Source organism: Leuciscus leuciscus (genome assembly GCF_965113295.1).
Source record: "Leuciscus leuciscus genome assembly, chromosome: 17".
Lineage (NCBI taxonomy): Eukaryota > Metazoa > Chordata > Actinopteri > Cypriniformes > Leuciscidae > Leuciscus > Leuciscus leuciscus.
The window spans coordinates 18,021,622-18,042,929 of record NC_138741.1 but is presented as its reverse complement, the minus strand read 5'-3'; the positions used below and the strand labels follow the sequence as shown (position 1 = coordinate 18,042,929).

General features: G+C 38.3%; 1 protein-coding gene across 4 annotated transcripts in view; it reads right to left on the bottom strand.

The window, feature by feature from the left end:
- Window positions 1–21,308, bottom strand: part of wdpcp (WD repeat containing planar cell polarity effector) — a 96,006-nt gene that overhangs the window by 4,987 nt on the left and 69,711 nt on the right. For all 4 annotated transcript variants that reach the window (XM_082143087.1, XM_082143089.1, XM_082143088.1 and 1 more), the window contains 6 exons: window positions 18,099–18,744; window positions 10,733–10,921; window positions 10,184–10,307; window positions 9,962–10,025; window positions 4,517–4,619; window positions 404–506 (listed from right to left, as the gene is read on the bottom strand). In XM_082143087.1, coding sequence (XP_081999213.1) covers window positions 404–506; window positions 4,517–4,619; window positions 9,962–10,025; window positions 10,184–10,307; window positions 10,733–10,921; window positions 18,099–18,744 — 1,229 coding nt within the window. The remainder of the gene's footprint in view (window positions 1–403; window positions 507–4,516; window positions 4,620–9,961; window positions 10,026–10,183; window positions 10,308–10,732; window positions 10,922–18,098; window positions 18,745–21,308) is intronic.

Here is a 21,308-nt window from a genome sequence, read left to right as displayed (position 1 = left end):
CAAACTGAATGATTCATTCTCAGTCGGTTCCCAGGTTCATCTCAATGAGTCAATGCTCGGGTCAGGGTGGTTTTCAGTATTATTATGAAATAGTGTCTAACAGTAAATTTCATAAAGCGTATGGCTTCACAACTCTTGCTATGCATCACATGACTACTTTTATGAAGATTATTTGCTGAAATTTGTGTTCCACAGAAAAAAATAACAGCATACAGATAGGAATGACATGAGGGCAAGCAAGTAATATTATTTTCACTTTTGGGTGAATTATCCCTTTAAGAAATGCACTCAAATGACACTGCTGACAACACCAGTTTATGGCATTTCAAGAAATGCAATTACTAATGCATCAGCTAACAATTTAATCTAGACTACTTAATTTAAAACACTCAGACACACACACCTTGATGCAGTGCTCCAGCGTTTGGGGTCGTGAACATGTCTGTCGCTGCTGGTTGGTGGGAGCTTGACTCCACTCTGCCTTCCGTTTGCTGACTGACACTCATCTGAAATCACACACAAAATCCCACCATGCCCCGAGGAAAACAGTTTAACATGAAGAATCTTTGAAATGTAGACGCTTTTCAATGAAATGGAGAGAGAGAGAGACAGAACATGACATATAGTGTAAAACATGGGCGTCTAGTACATGACTCTCCCAGACAGAGACAGTGAAGGTTACATATTACAAGAGACACTAAGTGAGACTTGATCTCAGGGAACACCCTACAGCACAGCAGAGTGTGCTTCTGCGTCTCATGAGCTATAAGATGATCCCTCTCATACGCTCTTCTCAGAGTCCTCCTTTACAATTGGCTCTCTCACCAAATCAACACACTCCTCAATGAGATAGTGGACACTGATCCTCTTCTGTGACAACAAAGCAACGGTGGAAGGATGGAAAGACAGACAGACAGAGAGAAACTGCAGGGAGTCTAGGCAGGGAGTTCAAGAATATTAAAAAATGCAAGGAAAAATACATTATTAGGGCTGTTATTTTAATGCATTCATTGAGTGCAAACAATTTTCCTTTGAATTATCATTCTTCTGTTGTTTTCTTTGTTGTAATAGTAAAAAAAAAAAAGTGGACTGTCTTCACTATGTCTGTTTTTTATGTCTTTTACTTTCCACTCAGTAAAACATTTGAACAAAGAAAAAAGTTTGGGGGTCGAGATTTTCATAATTAAATTAATCAAAGTGATAGAAAAGGCATTTATAATGCAACAAAATTGCTGTTTGCAATTAAATGAACTTTCTGTTCATCAAAGACTTCTGGGGGAAGAAAAAAAATCAGTTTCCATGAAAATATTAAACAGTTTTCAACACTGACAAAAATAATACATGTTACTTGAGCATATTAAAGCATATTATATCAGCATATTAGAATGATTTCTGAAGGATCATCTGTATATATATATATATATCATATATATAGCTATATTATTGATTGCTGTAGATTTTAAATCCACTTTTAATACGAATAAATGAAATTATTTTTGTGGTATTGCTGGGCGAAATATGGTACGAGTTCAACCAACTGTTGTGGTTTCAATTTCACGTAAAATATGTAAAATATTTATTCAATGGGCACGAAGACCGCTACGTAGGCTACTGTATTCAGACCGAATGCAATGATTGGATGAACTTTTTTTGGTCCTGAGACTTCCACAGAACATATATGTAAATGTTTTAATATTTAGACCACTTCTATTATTGATCGCTATTAGGATGTGAAGAGATAACTAAATCTGTTCTGTAAAACAAAAAGTGTTTAAGGAAAAACATTGCCAAGCCTACCTTTAACTTTACAAGCATTTCACCATTTTATTTGATGAAACGATCGTCATGTCATATACACAGAAACTGGTCTTCACGACAACGCGTCAAAATAAAAGTTCGGTTTAATTTGAAGAAATTATAACAAATATATTATTATTGCAGAGTAGAGGAATATTTACAGAATATTACACAAGTTTTCATACATGTTTTAATTTAAACAGTAAACTTGCCAAAAAGGGAACCATTACCTTTTAAGATAAACTAAATTGTTAGTTTTATAAATTGATTTGATTACCACCATTTTATTTATTTATTATTAAATAAGTATTTGACCATACAATGTTTTTATAATCTATGTACTCCAGACAGTAAAATACAGATTTTCAGATCATACTGCCCAGCACTAATTTGGGGATATTTGATTAATTAATAAGTGCATCATGTAATTTATTTGATTACATATTTTAATAGATTGGCACAGTCCTATCTATTATATTGGTTTAAGAGACTTTATTATATTGGTTTAAGAGACTCTAGGCAGCACAGCTAAATTGTTAATAATCATCCAGAAGCAGCTACAACAGAACAATACCCTTAAAGCTGTTTGACACTTTGTTTTATTTATGAGAACAACCATATAATGTGTGAATACTAAGTAACTTTTGAATTTCTAGTGTGTGCGTATGTCCTTTAGAGTCATGGTTGGCTGACAGTGTGAGACGTTTGCTTCAGGCTGGCCAAATATAAACAAGACACCTTGTCTGTTTAATGCACAAAGCAGAATCATACCGCTCTCATTCCCTATTTATGATCCTCCACGCTGCCCTACAGAATTTCCTGTAAATATTCCTCTATTCCTCAATAATTCCTACATACAAACACACACACACGCAATATCAGCACCTGAAAGAAGCTATTGACCTGAAAATCTACACAGAGTTGACTGAAAAGAAAGAGAGAGAGGGTATCTTGCACTATATAAAAAAACTCAAGCAATGACTTCTAATTGCAACATTTTAACTATTAACAGCAGTAAAATGCCCTCAAACAGACTATTTTGCCCATCTGTTCATTTCACATTCACGCTCTTAAGCACTTCCTTCCAAGGCTAAGGTCTGCTCGGGGTGAGAGAGCAGGGAAATCATCAAGGACATAATTAAGAGGCTTATGGGTAGACAGGGTGGGAAACACACACACACACCCTCAAGTTTTCACCCCCTTATTAGACGCTAAACACCTCCCTTGTCTCTTCTGTACACCTGTTAGCTGAACAACTTCTGTCCGTCCCTCATCTCCCACTTGCTTTTCCCTTTCTTTCTATGCCCTTTCTCATTTGAATGTCTGCCCATCCTGTTGGCCTATGAAATATTCGTTGAACATCGCTGAAGAGCAGCACGTAGGACGTCCTCTTCAGGTCAGTAGAAAACAGAATACTAGAGCTGAGGTCAATGCACTTTAAACCCGTCCTATTCAGCCAATCAACAACGTGAACAAATCAAACTCTCCTCTATATCTGCGCACAGTGTTAAAAAAAACCTTAAATAAGAAAAATATAATTACATAAGCGATTAAACATTACGAAACCTAATGACTTTTTTAATTTCCCAGTGGTGCCACGGCCAGGGTCACATGCGTCTTACGTCATATCATGAAAGACTGAATGAAATGAACAGTGTACATGTTTTGAACTCAGAGCTAGAGCACAACATGCCACCGGCAACAGCTGCAAATTGTGAATTTTTAAAGGGATAGTTCACTTTGAAATAAAATGTTGGTATGTTTTAGCTTACCTCAAGGGCATCCAAGATGTAGGTGTCTTTTTTTCCGCAGTAGTTTCAATTTTGGTATTTTTAGGTCAAACCGTTCTTGTCTGTCAAATAATGCAGGTCTATGGTCACCACCTCAAAGAGCAAGCACAGAGTCCAAATTAAACAATTCCCCATCGTAAGTACACATTGATGGCCTAAGACACGAAACGAGCGGTTTGTGTGAGAAAACGAACAGTATTTATATCGTTGTTACCTCTTGAACACGGTTTCGTTCCAATGAACTGCAGTAGCCAAGGCGACATCTAGTGTATATATCTATACCCGCCCGCGCCCTCAGATCATTTGGACGTGGCTGTGTTCAAGAGGTAACAACGATATAAATACTGTTCGTTTTCTCACACAAACCGCTCGTTTCGTGTCTTAGGCCATCAATGTGTACTTACGATGGGGAATTGTTTAATTTGGACGATGTGGAATTGTTTTAATTTGGACTCTGTGCATGCTCTTTGAGGTGGTGACCATACACCTGCATTATTTGACCGACAGACAAGAACGGTTTGACCTAAAAATATCAAAATTGAAACTACTGCGGAAAAAAAGACACCTACATCTTGGATGCCCTTGAGGTAAGCTAAAACATACCAAAATTTTATTATTTCAAAGTGAACTATCCCTTTAAGTTAAAAGAAAAAAAATTTCTGTCTCAAAATAATTTCACCAATCCCAGCTTAAAATGTGTGTTCAAACAATGAAAGACAATGGGAGTGGTCAGGAAACCTGTTTGAAAACAGTTCAGCTTTTAAATAATTGTACCTTCTGCATTTCTTTTTCTAAACGAGTAAATGAAAACATGCAGATAATTAGTGTTTTTGATTGATCGTTTGCTCTTACAAAACATTATTAATACACCACTAGGAGATTTGGGATCATTTTTATTGTAACTAACATTATGTGAATAATTCTCTCACCTGGTGCCGATGTTTGTGCCTCTGCGTCTATTTCATTAGCCTTCTTCTTGGCTACAGCGGCTAACACCACCTCACCCTTATCTGCTGCCACGTAATGGAGGTCCTTTGAAGGTAAAGCAGAACAGCAGAGCAATCTAAAATTAATCTCAGCTCACATGACAATACTTCAGTTTTTTCCGTTTTTCATTTTTGCGCTCTACTCGAAGAGAGAGAAGCAGCGAATAGAGGCTGCGGGAGCAAAAGAGAGAGAGAATAGATTAAATAACCTGTTTGAAGTTTCAGAGGGGGGGGGAAAAACAGATAAAAGTATCAAACTTTCAAAAATCAGTCTTGCTCATTTGTTCAGTCGCCTTTATGTTGTCCTCCCTCCTTTTCTCTTTCTCCCTGAACTCTGACCGGACGCAATCATACTGGTTTCAAAAAGCACAAAGATGTGGGAAAAGGCATGTGTCATCTTTTAAAAAGCAGGAGCGATGCTCTTCATGTCAGAATAGAGTTTAAACTATTGTCATTACGCGCAGGTGGGTGTGTGACGCACACACATTCATACACTCGCTCTTGCTCTTTCTCTCTCTTAAATATGAGCCCTCTCATCCCAGAGAATAGACTATAACATATCTATTATAGAGCCTCATGCAGTCAGGAGACCTCCATTAACCCACAAACATGTTTTTAAATGTCACACCATTAGTCCCACCAAAATGGATGCTGGATTGAGACTAAACAAAGATAAAGCACATCTGAGTGCTCAGAGAAAGTCTGGGTGAACAATGACACTCGATGTGCTTCACTGACCACAGAAATCTTTGGTGAATTCAACTGAAAGTCTTTAAAAACTATCATAAAATACACCAAACAAGTAATAAACTAAAGAAAGAGAGGCCTACCAACACAGTGGTAAATTCACTATAGAAATGCTTATTTGCGGCTTTCACAAAACGGGGCAATGGCAAATATAAAAAAAATATTTAGTTTATATTTAGTAATATTTTATTATTAATTTTTAGTTAGTATTAATTAAAAATAACAACCACAATAAACAATTCCTTTGCCAAGCATCTATCAGTTCCAGGAGAATAATAACTCTAATTAAACTCTAAATAAAATAAAATATAAAATACAATTAATAAGTAAAATAAAATAAAATAAAAACTTGCAAACATGTAAACTTCAATGTTTGGTCATATGTGTATACCATTCATTTAACTTATTTTGTAAGAAGCTAGAGCTATCTAAAATGAATCTGACATAGTATGTGTATCTTCAGTGTAGTTCAAAAAACGTGGTATAAAACATTCTCAGTCAACAGAATATCCTTATGCATCAGTAGAGAAGATCCTCAGATGTTTGGACACGCTGGAAGAACTTATAATAATGTAATTGACAGACTATATTTGACCATCTTGGAGGGGCCCATTCACGGGTAAATTAAAGTGAAAGTTGTGAGAGAAGCTCAGTGCTGACTCTGATACTAATAAGATCCTCTCTCTGTCTGTCCGTTTAAACGCTAAACCCATCCTTCCGCTTCAGGGACATCAGTCAGAGCTTCGGCAAGATGCAGGGAGGGTGAATACAGCACAGTCAGACCTGCAGAGCACTAATGCCTGTTTTGTCAACCAGTCTCTCCAAGTCTGATCAAATGAGGGGGGTTGGGGAGTTTTTAAGAGTGACTTATAAACATCAAACGGGACTTGGTTTAGCTCTTCACAGGCTCAGGGATGAGAGCCAATAACCTCACGATTCAAAACAATGATTCTTCATCAAAAAAAAAAAAAAAGACAATTACTTTTTAATATTGAGTTTATTTAGATTAAACCTCACAATCGATTCCCTTACAATTGATTAAACATTACAAACATAACTCATCATGCTAAACAATGTTTGTGGTTGTTTTTTATATTTTTTATATGTTTTATTTTTGAATATAGTCAAACTCAAACTCAGTAACGGCTTACTCAATTCACTGAATCTGATTCTAACCGCTAACTAACAAGCGAGTTTGAGACTGTTTTATGAATCTTTTTTATGAAGTTTTCCTTTGATTTTAATTATTATTGCGATTTATTAGTCACATTTTAGTCACAGTCTGGAGAGCCCTGAATCAGCTACAGGCATGAACTTTCAGTGGCTGTGTATTTTAAGAATGCCCACATTTCCATAAGCACATATACAATGGAAAAATCAGATGCAAAAATAGAGATAGAGAGAGCATTCTAAGGGCATCGTGTTTTCGGTAAAGCCGGAGAATTGACAGGGAAAACGAAAGGGAGGATATTAGCAATGCATCTGAAGACCTTTATTTCAGATTAGCAGAACATAATGCTTTCTGAGCCAGAAAGAGAGATTGATCGAAAAAGAAAGGAAGGCCAGGAAACAGAGAGACAGACGGAGAAAAAGCGAGTGAATCCAGACTTCTAAGAGGGATGACAATAATTCTGTACATAAATCAGATATTATACCTCTTATTCACCACAGCTTACACAGGACACAGGATCTGGTCTAATCTTATTTATTTAAGAGCTTTAAGAGCTCAAACACGGATAAACGGCCTTTTAGTGTTATTTTTGACTGGAGAGGCATATGGAGACAGGATAAACAGCTGGTCCAGCGATGAAGCTTGATATTCACTCGACGTCAGAAAAGAGTTTCAAATTAACATGGACCAGTGGAGCAGAGCATGAGAGGGAGAAAGAACCGTTACATGCACAATTGCGCATTTACGCTCACACACACACACACAAGTGCGAAGACAATTCTGGAGGATCACACCTGTAATCCACGTGAGTGTTTGAGGAAGGTGTTTATCAGATATGTGAGAGGGTCTTACAGAGTTCATTATCCATCTCGACACAGAAACCAGCCAATATCAGCTCAGTGCCGCACGTCATGTCTAATCGTTGATATGAACACGACCCCCTCCGATCCAGCAAACACGCGCACATGCATACGCCCCATTAACCAACAAAGCAAGCATACGATCACAATTATGATCTAATTAATTAATCGGCAGATCAAAAAAAAAGAGCGAGGAATGAGTAAAGTCAGCGAAATACAGCTAAATGAATTAGCGCAGACACTATCAGGTTCACATCACAGGATAATTACAAGTATAGAATGTAACAATTATGCAAAACACTCCAGTGAATGAGTGGAGGGGCAACCCTGCCCTCCCTCTCCCTTCCTCTCTACCCCTTTGGGTGACTCCGACCCCTCCAATTTCTTCCGACACCAAAGTGCTTCACTTCACAAAAGGCTTCTTACAAAAGAAAAGAAAGAGAAATTCTTTCGGTGCTCCATTGTTGGTTCGGAGACAATGGAGACTCGAGCCCGACTCATACTGGGGGCTCTTACGTGGGGCTCCGTCCGTTTTGTTTCAGCTGACCTCTGTGACACAGAGGGGACCAGATCAGATGGAGCAAGGACCCCCGCTCGTTCTCTGCCTTTCTCTTTCTTTCTTTCTCTCCATCTCTCCTGCGGTTGGTTTAATTTAACTTCTGTGGCTAATTAGTCAAGAGCCAAAACCGTGGGGTGAAACGCCACTGCCTTTAGCTCCCTCTCACTCTCTCTCCGTTTCTCTGCCTTTAGCTCACTCGCTCTCACTTCTCTTTGTTGATTCAGAAGGACTGATATTCATGGGCCATTCATAATTTGCCACTTGCGTCTCTCTCATCCTTTCTCTTTTTCGTTTTCCCAGTGCATGTCCCAAGAATAACAGATCCAGGTTTCCTTTGCCCTTCTCTCTCCCTCCCTCCCTCCTTCTCTTCTCTGCCCTTTCAGGCTTGTGTGGCTCGAGCTCCACCTTTTCAATTGGGGCCCTCAGCAGCAGCACTTAGTGGGGAATGAATTGGAACGAGTGCGATCAGCGTGAAAGAAGGAGGGAGAGAGAGGAACTGCAAGAAAAAAGGACAGAGAGAAAGAGAGAGACAGCGGCCGGTGTGAACGCTAATAGGGAAGGTGTCACTCGGGCATGGAGAGAGGAGGCCTAGAAAAGGGGTCACACACACAGGACCATTTAAAGGAGTGAGAAACGAGAGGGAGAGAAAAGATAGTGTACCAGCCACGAGAGCTGTGAAAGACAGACTCCCTCGCTCTTTTTCTTCCGCACCCCCTCCCTCTCTCTCTTAGCAACTGTTGCTCTCTGGAGTCTCTGGGATTCTTGTTATGGTAGGAGAGAGGGGACATGACATGGCCAGGGGCCTCAAATCCCAAACTGCACCTGCCCTGAGCCTCTCAGTCTCAAAGCTCTCTGCATGTGTAACCCACCTATAACTACACTGTTATCATGACAATGGCAACACATTTTGAAGTTCATTTTAAAACAGATTTATCACTTATACCTCGGTCACAAGAATAAATGAATTAATCTTATTATTAATAATCATCACAGATTGATATGTTTTCTTGAAAAGTATTTATTAGCTTAATATTAGCTTTCTACCTGCATTTTACCTGTCAGTTTTGAACATTTAAATATGTACTAAATGTTCAAAGGTTTGGGGTCATTAGGATTTTTTAAAAATGTTTTATGCTCAACAAGGCTGCATTCACTTGATCAAAAATACAATAAAAACTGTTATATTTTGAAATATTATTGCCATTTAAAATAACTGTTTTCTTTCTGAATATATTTAGAATGTAATTTATTCCTGTGATGGCGAAGCTGAATTTTCAGCATCATTACTCCAGTCGTCAGTGTCACATGATCCTTCAGAAATTATTAAAATATGATGATTTGGGGCTCAAGAATAATTGAATATTAATCAATTATTATTAATATTGAAAACAGTTGTGCTGCTCAAAAAATTTGTGAAAACAGTAATGCATTTTTTTTTCAGGATACCTTTGTTGATTAAAAAAAACATTGTAACATTATAATGTCTTTACTGACACTTTTGAGCAATTTAATGTGTTCTAGCTAAATAAAAGTATTAATTTCTTCACTGGTTCTTTTGAATGTAGTGTATATTTTTTTTACAAATTTGTTCCATTAAAAATTCACACTTGGACACTTAAGTCACAATTATAATGTATGAATTTCATGAGATACAAAATATAAAATGTTTATTTTTAACCAAGGTAATTTTATTGAAGTAGGTCTCATCAAGTTCACACAGTCTTAACAGGTGTATGACCATGATCCACTAACATCTAAAAATTAGAAAGTGTCCAAATACTTTGTCTTAATTTTTTGTGTTTGTGAGTTGATGAAAATCTAATAATTAAAAAAAAATCATAAAAACATCAAATTAAAATGAATAAATCATTTGTTTACCTGCATGTCATGTGACAATTAACTAACATCAGAGAACTGTGAAAATTAAATGATTTAAAGTTTTTTTTTTTTTTTTTTTGGCTGATAAAAAAGGTTTGGGAATCCCTGGAAGTGTCCAAGTACATTTCGGGGCAGTTGTGGCAGTATGTGCATGTCTGAAAGTGTGTGCTCACCATGAACAGATCTCTAGCTCCGATATCTACAGCCAGCAAGAAGGCGTTTTCAAACCGCTGGTGTCTGGAAGAGTAAAGTCAGAAGTATTGAATCGCCATTTCTGAACATCTGACTGAATGGTGATTTTTATTTAATGCTTATTTTAATTGAAGAGAATACATTAAACCATTCCAATCTGGAACACACACCATCAGTATGTAGAGTGTGTGTTATGTGTGTACCTGAGCAGGTGATGGAAGAATCGTCTGGCGTATCTGCTGATGGGGTCTCTGTACTCCAGTATGATAGTGTTTGAGAGGGGTCTGCAGGGAGTGTAAAACAGCCCCAGAGCCGCTTCCAACTGACCTGCAATCACACACTTTAGGATCAAATATGTATATTCAATGGCCTCAAACAGTTTTCATCAAATTATATACAAAATATCAAAAAGGTGGAATCTGCAAACAAATGATGAGACATTTTTTCAGTGACTTTTAACCAGGTGGTGACAAAGTGACTTACAGTGGATTCATTTAGTTCATCACATTAGCTATGAATGTTGATGAAGAACCACTAACTTTTGACAACCACAGTGTTTTAAACTTTTTAATATTTTTTTTTATTTTAATACTTAAAATACTCAAATTTTTAAATACTGTATGTATGTGTGTGTGGTTTCATTTTTTTTATTAGTGTAAAGTGTAAAGACCTTTTTGATTCTAAGCTGTTTATTGTGCACTTAGTTTAGTCTCTGTACAGAAATCAAAGCCTGTAGGGTCTGGAGTCTTTACCTTCAGTCTGCTGGTCCAGTGGTTTTCTCAGCAGGTGATCTGTGATGGAGATGAGTGACCTGTAACACTCTGCTCCCATCATGGCCCAGTCCATATTACCCAGAATTCCCAGTGCTGCATCCACCTCCTCACAGCGCAAACGGTGCTGTACCAGATCTCCTGGGCCTAGCTGAGCACCATTAAACACACCTGCACATAGAACAAATACTATTTTTTATTAATATTATTAAGTTGCTGCATGGTTATGACATGACGTATATCAAATACATGATGACAAAAGCAAACTTTCTCCAAAATCACTTTCAATGGCACTACAATGGCAACGATCATGCTCTGGCGGATTAAGCCATGTTTCCCAATCACTTTCCCTCACTCTTGGCTACATAAATTGGCTGTACCCTTTTATAATATACTATAAATAAAAATCACAAAAAAGGCAAAAATAATTTAACAATTACAAGTAAAAGAGAAAGAGAGAGATTGTGCAAGCTCTGGATCGTATGAGGTTGGAGATCTTTAGAGGCGACACTCTGTAAGATTGCCATTGACATTTGGATCGATCTTCAGTCTGTGCTCTTCCCCTGTAGCACAGTTGAGGTGTGTGTGTGTGTGTGTGTGTGTGTGTGTGTGTGTGTGTGTGTGTGTGTGTGTGTGTGTGTGTGTGTGTGTGTGTGTGTGAGAGAGAGAGCACTGAACTGACAAACACAGCAAATGCAGTCGATTTAGGTTAAACGTACTCGTTGGTGTGGATACTGCTGTCAGTTAGTTTAGAGAATTATAAGAGTCAAGGTGTGGCAAGTTCAGGTGATGTCATCCACTCTAACAACATCACGTGGCAATATCAATTAAATTAAGTGTAGAACAACAGAAGAAAGACAAAACGGCAACATTAACCAACAACATCAGCCAATTAAATACAAAATCTAAATCTAACCTGGCAGATAATGGGCAGCTGCTGGTATATGAATGAGGAAAAAAAGAAAAAGAAAAAAAGGCAGCTCTTACACTATAAGAGTCTACAAAAAAAGCAAGATTACGCAATTAAAATGAAATGGAAATCTCATTAATTGGTGAAGTGCAGTCTATGGTACCCAGTAGAATTATTAAAAAATATGTAAAATTCACAATTGCTTGCAACCTCTGAGCAGTTGGTTTGAAACCCATAATAACACTGTCATAAATCACAATCATAGGCAAATGATTGCTTTCATCTCTGGGACAGCTCTGGTTCACACACAAAAAAGATTTAAATCACTTTGATGTTGTTGTAAAGCATTATTTCCTTCTTTTTTGGAACACAAAAAAGAAACGACAAATGCTCACGCTTGTTCATTTAATGGCAGAGAAAGGTGACTTTCATAAAGGTTTTTTTGTGTGTTTTTTTTAAGAGGATGCAAATATAATTCCATGCAACTTGTACAATATATTCCAAGTATTCTGAAGGCATATGATAGAGTTCAGCGAGAAACAATGTAATGTAATGTAATATAAAGTGGAAAATCTTGACATCAGCCATTGCACTCCTGTGTACATTCATGCAAGTGCACAGCAGTTCACGCCAGTGTGCCAGGAAAAGCACACAAGGGCATCATTTTGACATATCAATTAAAATCAATATTAATAAAATGCCCTTGTTTAGAAGGAACAACGGATGTTTTTTGTTTTTTTTAAAGCCACGTACAGCACAGAATCAATCAGAGAGGGATAGTGAGAGCAGCTGAACGGACATTGAGCTAATGGATGTACATTCTACTGTTTACAAAGCTTTTCAAACATGTGCATTTACTGGCAAGACAATCAAACACCATTTTAATCACAAAAGGGTCAAACAGATGAGTTTTCTTCAAACTGATCTGAATGCATAAATTATTGGTCAACTGATATGGATTTTTTAACGGCTGATATCAATACATTTATATAGTGAGAAGGGAGAAGGCAATGAAATGACAAAATTGACTTTTCAGCATCATTAATCCAGTCTTCAGTGTCACATGATCCTTCAGAAAAAATTCTAATATGCTGATTTACTGACTTCAAACTTTTGAACGGTAGTGTTTATTAAATATCATATGTAAATATCATGGTATTTAGAACTACAAAGTAATTCTAAGAATTATAGTAAAATAAAAAAAACAAGGTAACAATAAGGATGTGTTTTGGTTTAGTTGAACTGCTCTATCAAGTAGTGCTGTCTTATCACCCATATATTTATGCAACGTGTTGAACGTTGTAAAATTGTGCTGATTAAAATGTCACTAAAATAATGTTATCTAGTCAAATCAGTGATATTTTGCTAAAAAAAAAGTAAATTGAACTATAGGTAACTTTTTCATTAAGAAAATTAAGATTTTTTAAAAATATTTTCCTAAAAAATGGCTATTTATAATATTTGTGGTAAGCTAGTAAAGGCACTACATTGTACTTTTTTGTAACTGTTGTTACATTATCAGCTAGTATCTTTAATATCTTTAGGTTTGTGCTGATTTTACAGTAGGTTCAGATTTCACAGTGCATCGAGAACTTTTCGTATATAGGCCTAACTATACTCAAACTTTCTCTTACATTTCATTTCACACACTCATCCTTAAGTATCTGCTCCACTCTCTTCCTATCATTCCTGTCTCTTCTCTCTCTCAGACACATCTTTCTATTCCTTTCTTTCATCTGTCTGTTTCTTTTGCCAACTTTCTGTGAACGTTAGCATCTGTGATCACAATGAGCAGTAATCACCTGAGGCAGTTGACACCTGTAAAAGCGCCTTTAATAATGTAATAGAGCTTAATCCAACCATACTGGATCTGCTTCTGAACGGCACACTCAATCGCAGCTACGCTTAACCTTGCTCGCTTCTCAACAGGAGACCATCAGTACAGCCACAAAAAACCACATGCACATAAAACATTGACAAACATCATACAAACACAGAGATATGTTGAGTATGAATAAAACAACCCATCAACAGCATCTGTATGAATGATTCCTGAAGTCTTACAGGAACACACACATATAACAGCAAAGAAAAGCAGAGAGCACTCTCTTTTTTATCTCTTTTTGTTTCTAACTCCCTTCTCAGACAGAAATCACCTCCCGTGGACGCTGAGAGCAGAAGGAGGCGCCATTTTGCGGCAAATGAAATGACGCCACCATTTTTTTCTAAGTGAATTTAGAAAAGAGGTCGGGGAGGGTCCAATTAAAACTGCATGTGGGAAATTAACAGGCCGCCTCCCACAAGCCCCTGAAGAGCAACTAATGTGACTAATAACAGTGTAGAGAGAAATGACAGACGTCAGCACAGACACAGAAGAGCTGCAGAGAGTCGCAATAACACAATGATGCTGTTTATAGCACACATATACACCAAATTGAAAAAGAAAAGGATTAATTTTCTCCCTAGGCCTGTGAACAAGCTGACAAACATCACACTGAGGAAGAGTGCACGTTTACAGTTTGTTTTAAGTTATATATATATATATATATATATACTTTAAAAAAAAATTTGTTTGCTTGTTTTTCCTGACTTTCATTCAAAAATGGAAATGAATGGGAAACAAATTTTAAATGTGGAAATGAATCTAGTGGAAATGTTTTTTTTTGTTTGTTTGTTTTAAAATGTAACTGTTCTGTCCAGTAAAAAAGCTTGAAATAACAGTTAGGTGACTTTCAGTTATGAGGCGTCTTAATTCATTGCCGATTGTGATAGAAAACAAAAAATAATTTCGACTTCAATGGAAGCTGTTTTTCTTGGTCTTCTAATTGTGGTTAAGTGGTTAAAAAAGACCCCACTAATTTATTTAATTGAAAGTGTTAACAATCTGCATAATCTGGCCCAACCAAAACAAACGGGGTGTCCTATGTGATGCAACCAAAGGCCTCTAAACTGCAATGCTGTGCAAATTCCTCTCCTTTAAATTAATCTTGTTTCTCCCTCACTCACTTTTTTTTTCACTTTCTCAGAGTGTGCCGGCCAGCTGCCCCCCGTATCCACTCCGTACAGCAGCTCTCCTGTGCCGAGCGCGTGCCCAGATGAGATAACTCAGGGAGGAGAGGAAAAAAAGAAGGGAGGGTGAGTGAAAGAAAAAGAAAGAGCTGCTTCCTTGGGAAGACTGGAGGTCTGCCAACTCTTTCATCTTCTGTGCGTCCGATTCACTCACTTCATCATGTAGCAGTTTTGGATATATAAGTCAATAAATATGGGCGCGTGAGCAAGACAAGCCCAACGAACACGTTTACAAACAAATAAATAGACAAACAGGCAAACAAGCTCTGCTCACTAGCTGCTCCAAATTATCAGCCGGAAAGGATGTGCGTTTGCTTTCTTCATCAAAACCTTGGCACACGATCAGAGGAGAGGGAACTGCTGCCGCTCTCTCTCCCTTCCACCCTCCCTTGCTTTCTACCTCTCTCTCGTAGAAAACTCTTTCTCTTGCTGACGCTCTCCATTTAAAACTTTGACAGAGTCGCTGGGAGTCACATTCACTTCCAAAGTCAAAATTAAACTCTAGGCATGGGCAGGTTTTGATTGGCAAACTTTATCTGGTGCCTGGAGGGACCGTAAGCCACTGTAAATGATTTATCGGAGAAATGCATCCCAGAATGCACCTGGAGGTGGCAGCCCAAGGGTGGGTATTGAGTGACCTCAGAAGACTTGGCCCCTGCCTCTGCCATTCCCTCAAATGTCTTCTACAATTCTACAATGAACACAATCTCAGATGGTACACCCACACTCCCATGTATATTACAAACAATAACAGCACACACTCTCATGATTGAGCAAGCTCTTATTTGATTGGCTGGTTTAATGTCCTAAACAAGATACCAGGTTGCTACTATGATCACTTTTGGAAGAACTAATCACTGGATTTGGCAACGTGTGCGAGGATTGTGACATCAAATCTTTGAAAGATATTCTGAGTTTTATTTGAAAACTAGATATCTACAGAATTATTTCCCCCCTTGGTAAATATGATCAAAGATGGCAGTAAAAAATAAATCTGCGTTGTTAATCCTTTTGATATTTAAAAAAAAAAGAAAGAAAAAGAAAAAATCTAACCTTTCATTGAAGTTAAAGAATTGAAAGTGGGGGGAAAAATCACAATATGAAATAAATGTTTTTCTCCAAAACACATTGGGAACAATTATTTGCCCCCTTTTATTAAATACTTTTTGCAACCTCCTTTTATCAAGATAATAGCTCAGAGTTTTCTCCTATAATGCCTGATGAGTTTGGAGAACACCTTACAAGAGATCAGAGACCATTCCTCCATACAGAATCTCTCCGGATCCTTCAGATTCCCAGATCCATGTTCAGTTCAGCCCACTCATTTTCTATAGGGTTTAGGTCTGGGGACTGGGATGGCCATTGGTGCTTGGTTTTGGTGCTCAGTGACCCATTTTTGTTTTGATTTTGATGTTTGTTTTTTGATCACTGTCCTGTTGGAAGATCCAAATATGGCCCGTTATAAGATTTCTAGCAGAGGTTGTCAGGTTTGGATTTTTTATCTGTTGGTATTTGATCGAATCCATGATGCTATGTATCTGAACAAGATGTCCAGGAACTCTGGCAGAAAATTAGGCCCACAGCATTAAAGATACAGCAAAATATTTCATTTTACACCTGGGGTACTATTTTATCCCTGTGTGCACCAAACCCATCTTAAGTGTTTGCTGCCAAAAAAGCTATTTTTTTGTTTCATCTGACCATAAAACCCATCCTGTTTGAAGTTCCTGTGGTTTCAGTTACTTTTTTCAAACGTTCTATGGACAGATAAAAAAAAAAAAAAAAAAAGAAAAAAAAGCTTTTTGGCAGCAAAAAAAACAAACAAGCATCTGCAATGGCCAACCAAGTCCCCAGACCTGAACCCTACAGAAAATGAGAGGGCTGAACTGAATAGAAGAAGCGCCAACATGGATCTGGGAATCTGAAGGATCTGGAGACATTCTGTATGGAGGAATGGTCTCTGATCTCTTGTCAGTTGTTCTCCAAACTCATCAGGCATTATAGGAGAAGACTCAGAGCTGTTATCTTTGAAAAAGGAGATTGCAAAAAGTACTTAATAAAAGATGGCAAATAATTGTTCCCAATGTGTTCCTAATAAAAGGTTAGATTTTTGCTTTTTTTTTTTTATAAAATATCAAAAGGATAAACAATGCAATTAATTTTTTACAGCCATCTTTGATGATATTTACCAAGAGGGCAAAATAATTCTGAGCAGCACTGTATGTATGTACTGTTTTCCTGCAACTGGGAAGAGGATGGGAATCTGGATTCAAATGTGTCACCCATTTGAGCACCATTGTGGTTAATGTGATGAATGTGCACCGACCGCTGCACCATAGGCTCTGTTTACCGGGGAATTGTTTTCACCAAAAAATTCTTAAGAAAACTTTTGCATTTCTGCCACTAAGTAGAAAATAAACTGCATATCAAAGATCAGAACTGTGTAATAATTTTTGTTTTCTTATATCTATGAAGTAATCAGTACTTTTTACTTTAGACTTAGATCAAATTCAGAATACACACAGACTATGCATGATTTTTACCATGTCAGTCTTTAACTGTGGTATCCACTATTTCATATAAATCCCTAACCAGTTCATCCCTAACTAATTCATCACTGAACTGAATTGAGCTGAATAATCACATTAGTACCTTGCTACAGCTGCTTTACAGTAGAATTTGAATCAGTCTCTTATTTGATCAAGTTTGCAAAAAGTAACAGTAACATAATTCTGTTACTTTCCTGATTTGAAACTTTCTATTGTATAAAGTGCTATACAAATAAAGGTGACTTGACTAACCAGTTTGTACAGGGACTAGTTGCTATACTGTACAGCTTTATTTAAAATACACTACCATTCACAAGTCTGGGGTCAGTAAGATGCTTTTAGATTTTTGAAAGGACTCTCTTATGCTCACCAAGGCTGCATTTATTTGATAAAAAATGCAGTAAAAATAGAAATATTGTGAAATATTAGTAGAATTCAAAATAACCATTTTGTATTTTAATATATGAATATATTTAAAAATGTTATGTGATGGCATAGCTGAATTTTCAGCAGTCTTCAGATTCACATGAATAAAAAGTATAAAACATCAGCATTTATCTAAAGTAGAACATTTTTGTAACATTATAAATGTCTTTACTATCACTTTTGATCAAATGTAATGCATCACTGCTGAATAAAAAAAATAATATTTTTTTTTTACTGACCTCAAACCTTTGAAACTTTTGTGTAAATGTGTAGTGTAAATTCTTTCTGGCATAACTGGCTATATACTAAATATAATCACGTTCAAGACCCTTTAGTGATAGACTTGAAATGTTCTACTTTGATTTGAATCTATAACACAAAAGGTCCCACTGACCCAGTCTTAGCTTCAGCACAGCAAGTGGCCCTCCATGAAATCGAAGCAGCAGTAAATCATGTGCCTCCAGACCCTCGTTTCCCTGGGATATCGGACAGTAGGCCCATTGGATCCCTTCTAGCCCCTCTGAGGTTTTCATGTGGCGAGACAGCTGCAGGCTGGGGCCTGCAGAGCTGGGGACTGGTTCTTCACTCACTAACCGTAGAGGGAGAGGCGAGAGCCCCATATCAAAGCACTGGAGCTCGCCTTGACCTCCACCCACCATCAGCAGAGCTCCTGAAGGATGCCAAGCTAGCATCGCCGGCACCATGGAGCAGGTGGCCCACTGGGAGAGGCCAGTCTGTGGGTCGAAAAGTACCACAGAGCAGTCCTGAAGCCCCAGGAGAACCCAGCGCTCCAACGGGTCGCGACTGCAGGTTATGGGTTTGGATTTGAGGGATAGAGGAGTGCCGGAGAGTCGCTGGAGACGTCCATGAGCAGATTCATACACACAGGTTTGGACATCGGGAGGCTGGGCCTCCTCATGCAGTTCAGACGTGGAGTGTTTGGCCTCTTTGTGCAGCTCCACAGTCAGGACATGGTAGGGCTGGGTCAGACTAAATCTGCAGTCAATAGGGTTCCCGTCAGTTCGGACAGAGCTCAAAACCTACACAGAGAGAAACAAAGTCAAAAGTTAAGTATTTCATTTAATAGTTATGTAAGTATTGTTTAGGAAAAAGTATATGAACCCTTGGATTTACTATTTGAATTTCTTTATAAAGTGGTTGTGCATGCCTGATCTACAATTACAGGAAATGTTGGTGAAAGTAAATCCTGCTGAAAAAAAGGGTTCACATACTTTTGACAGATAAGATTTTAAGACCAATGTATGTAGAAATTCATTGTAAATACATATACTTGTACCTGCAACTTTAAATTACAATCTATATTTTTTTCTAAATTAAAATTGTATGTATGGTGTGTAGTAGTATAGTTCAGAAAAGAATTGGAAATAATGAGGAGAAAAAGAAAAGAAAGTAATGAGAAGAGAGGTAAAGGAATCAGGTAATGAGTCAGATTCAAATTTGACACAAATTTGAGCAGCTTAACTCCAAAGTTAAGTTAACTCTTTGCCTTTCACCCAAAAAAAGTATTAGAAAAGTTATGCATAATATGTAATTAAAGTGAAATGGTGAATGAATCATCTTAACATTTTATTAATAATCAATTATATTAAAAAAAGCTTTGAGCATGACAGCTCAATGTGTCGAAGCATGTGCACTGCCTACACATTTGATTCTAAAGAATAAATTTTTTTAGAAAATGGGTGATTAAATTATATTTCCAATTTATAAACGCGAAAAGTAACAACCCATTACAATTAAAAAAGCACAAAAAAAAAAGAAGGACACAGACAGCCTTGAAAAAAACACAGGGAGGCCAGAAGTTTGCAAAACATTTGCAAAAGTAAATATTCAGCATGGACTCCTCCATCCCTGAGACAGTAGAAATCACAGGCCCAACACAGATGTTGAGCAAATTTGTTTGGAGATTTTACCTCAAAATGTGCACACAAACAGCTTAAAAAATGTCCTATCAGACAGCAGCACGCAGGAAGTTCGGGTTTACCTGTAGTATGTGTGTTTCTGGTGCAGATGGTGTGGTGAGAGAGAGACTGAGAGCGATGGGCTGGCACAGAACCGTGGCGTGCGCGCCAGCGTAGGAGACTGAGTTAAGCGGGTTGCCGATGGTTTCTGTGAAAGCAGGGGATGAGTTTTTTTGTCTTTTTTTTAGCTGTAATCCCCCCTGGGCCAACTCCCGCTGCACCCCAGGGGGTGAGAGGGGTTTAGTGAGAGGGCGGGAGAGGAGTTGCTGACAGCACAGAGGGGAGATCCGGAACAGTGCCAGTTCTCCACAGAGCCAGGCCCCGCTGAGACACACCTGCCCCAGCCACAGAGGCCCCCACTCTGGGCCTGTCCACAGCTGGGCCCGGGCTCAGAACCAACACCCCACTGACCATGCTAGCAAAAGACCAACGCCCCAACTGCTTTGGCTAATACTACGATAATTCTGACCCCGCTAGCACTAAGCTAGTAAAAACCTAGCTAGGGCTAGGTTGAACACCTTTCTGGGCCATTTTAAGGTGGTCAGCTCACTGCTCTGGCCAGAATATGTGACCTTGTGAGGCTAATGCTTTGCTAATACCATGCTAGGTAGTGCTACAGATATTCTTCTGGCTAATAATACACATTTAAACGCTATAACCCTTGAATGCTGTTGTGCTTTGTTGTGCGTGTAAAATCGTGGACCACAACTGCCATCAGGAACTACCGAGAAATTGCACAATCCTCACACTTGTTTATCCGGTTTAGTAGTAACGGATAGCCACAGAGAGAAAGCGCTAAGCTCTTTGCCACGGTAACACTAAACAAAAACAAAAAGGTGAAGAAATAAAGGAGAGCCGGTTGAGAGGCAGTGTGTTTGCCTCAGCACTGGGGGACATTTTGAGTGTCTTTCTCCCACCCGCCACAAAGGTTCTAACATCTTCACAGAGTGATCCTTCTTAAGACCTGCATTCACACACACACACACACACACACACACACACACACACACACACACACACACACAAACATTGCAAATCCCACAGCTGCTGCTGAAACAATGACAGATTCAATTTCACAAAGACAAACGGCATCTTGGTGGGTTGGGGAGGTTGGGTGGGTGCGGTGCAAAGGAGAGAGAGAAAGAGAGAGAGAGAGAGAACAGTGGTAAGTGAGTCTCTGTTAGTTATTGGTTTCAGTCACTGGTCAAAACTATTCTTTTCTTTTCTTCTCTTCTCTGGACTTTCTTTTGCAGCTTGAAAGATAAACCCAAAGAGGTCCAGCTGAGCAGCAGGCCTTGTTCACAGCAGTAGAGCTCTTTGAGCCAATTTTCCAGCTCAGAGAGCAAACAGTGAGAGAGAGGGAGAGAGAGAGGGGGACAGTGAGAGAGAGAGAGAGAGAAAGGGAGATGATGATGAAGGCAATCTATGAAAGTTCTTGCTGCTGAGTCTCCGCTCTTCTGGTGTGTGTAAGTGTGTGTGTGTGTGCTACTCAGATGCTTGTCAGGCCGCTGTGGCATGAAATCAACACAGAAGCATTCGCTCTATTGCACCTGCACATGCCCAAGAATTTAACCCGGGAAATCACATTCCACTCGGACCTTTTCTCTTCATATATAACATGCCCT